Below are 1,177 nucleotides of genomic sequence, written 5' to 3'. Positions count from 1 at the left end.
CAGCCTGGAACAAGTACTCTTTTTTTTTTTTTTGGTTTTTCGAGACAGGGTTTTTCTGTGTATCCCTGGCTGTCCTGGAACTCACTCTGTAGACCAGGCTGGCCTTGAACTCAGAAATCCGCCTGCCTCTGCCTCCCGAGTGCTGGGATTAAAGGCGTACTGTAACAACTGCTAATTAAAGTTGTTGTCATAACTAGTATTTAGACACTACACTTGTGTGTGTCTGTGAACTCATACTTGAAGAATCTCTCTTTTTTTTTTTTTTTTAATCTTAAGATTTATTTATTTTGTCTACAGAGTGAGATCCAGAACAGCCAGGGCTATACAGAGAAACCCTGTCTCAAAAAAACTAAATAAATAAATAAGAGATTTATTTATTTATTTATTTATTTATTTATTTATTTATATGAGTACACTGTAGCTCTCTCAGACACACACCAGAAGAGTGCATCAGATCCCATGGCAAATAGTTGTGAGCCACCATGTGGATGCTGGAATTGAACTCAGGACCTCTAGAAGAACAGTCAGTGCTCTTAACCACTGAGCCATCTCTCCAACCTGAATAATCTCTTTACTCCTTTCTACCTATTTTCTTCAAAAGCATGTGAGAGTTGGTAAATTTTTATATGTAAATAAAAGGTCCTTTTTAAAGGTTCTTAGAGTATAATTCTACTTTTGTATAAACATTGTTCCAGTTCAAGAAGTCTGGATTGTTTTATGAATTCCACTCGTGGGAAGGAAACCCTCAGATTGTAGAGGAGCATGAGCCACGTGATGTCTGACATGCTGAGCTGGATCAGTGCTGAGCTGCACGATTTCTTTTGCTTTTGTTTATAGCTGGAACAGATGGCGATCAAAATGGCCTTGATCACCCGTCTGTTGAAGTTTCCCTGGATGAAAACTCAGGAATGTTAGTAGACGGGTTTGAAAGGACCTTCGATGGGAAGCTCAAGTGTCGGTACTGCAACTATGCCAGCAAAGGAACGGCCAGGCTCATTGAGCACATCAGGATCCACACAGGTATGACGTTGTACATCGTGGTGCGGAGCCTAGTGCGCACCACGATGTACAACGTCCACAAGCAGCAGACGCATCATGTGAACATGATTTCGGGATCAGTTAGTGGGGACAAAGACGCAGAGACTCTTCAGGGAGGTAGACTTATTTTAATACTATC

The 1,177-nt window shown here is 41.0% G+C and overlaps 1 protein-coding gene across 2 annotated transcripts in view; it reads left to right on the top strand.

The window, feature by feature from the left end:
- Ikzf5 (IKAROS family zinc finger 5) overlaps nt 1–1,177 on the top strand; it is a 19,899-nt gene that overhangs the window by 16,078 nt on the left and 2,644 nt on the right. Inside the window, exon 2 of one of the 2 annotated variants that reach the window (XM_029479622.1) lies at nt 838–1,020. In XM_029479622.1, the coding sequence (XP_029335482.1) occupies nt 909–1,020 (112 nt within the window). In that variant the 5' untranslated portion in view covers nt 838–908. Of the gene's footprint in view, nt 1–817; nt 1,021–1,177 lie in introns of both variants that reach the window. The other variant, XM_021168003.2, reaches the window with a different exon arrangement.

This window comes from Mus caroli, chromosome 7, assembly GCF_900094665.2.
Source record: "Mus caroli chromosome 7, CAROLI_EIJ_v1.1, whole genome shotgun sequence".
NCBI lineage: Eukaryota > Metazoa > Chordata > Mammalia > Rodentia > Muridae > Mus > Mus caroli.
Note: the sequence above shows the minus strand (reverse complement) of the source record. Positions and strands in the feature narration are given on the sequence as shown.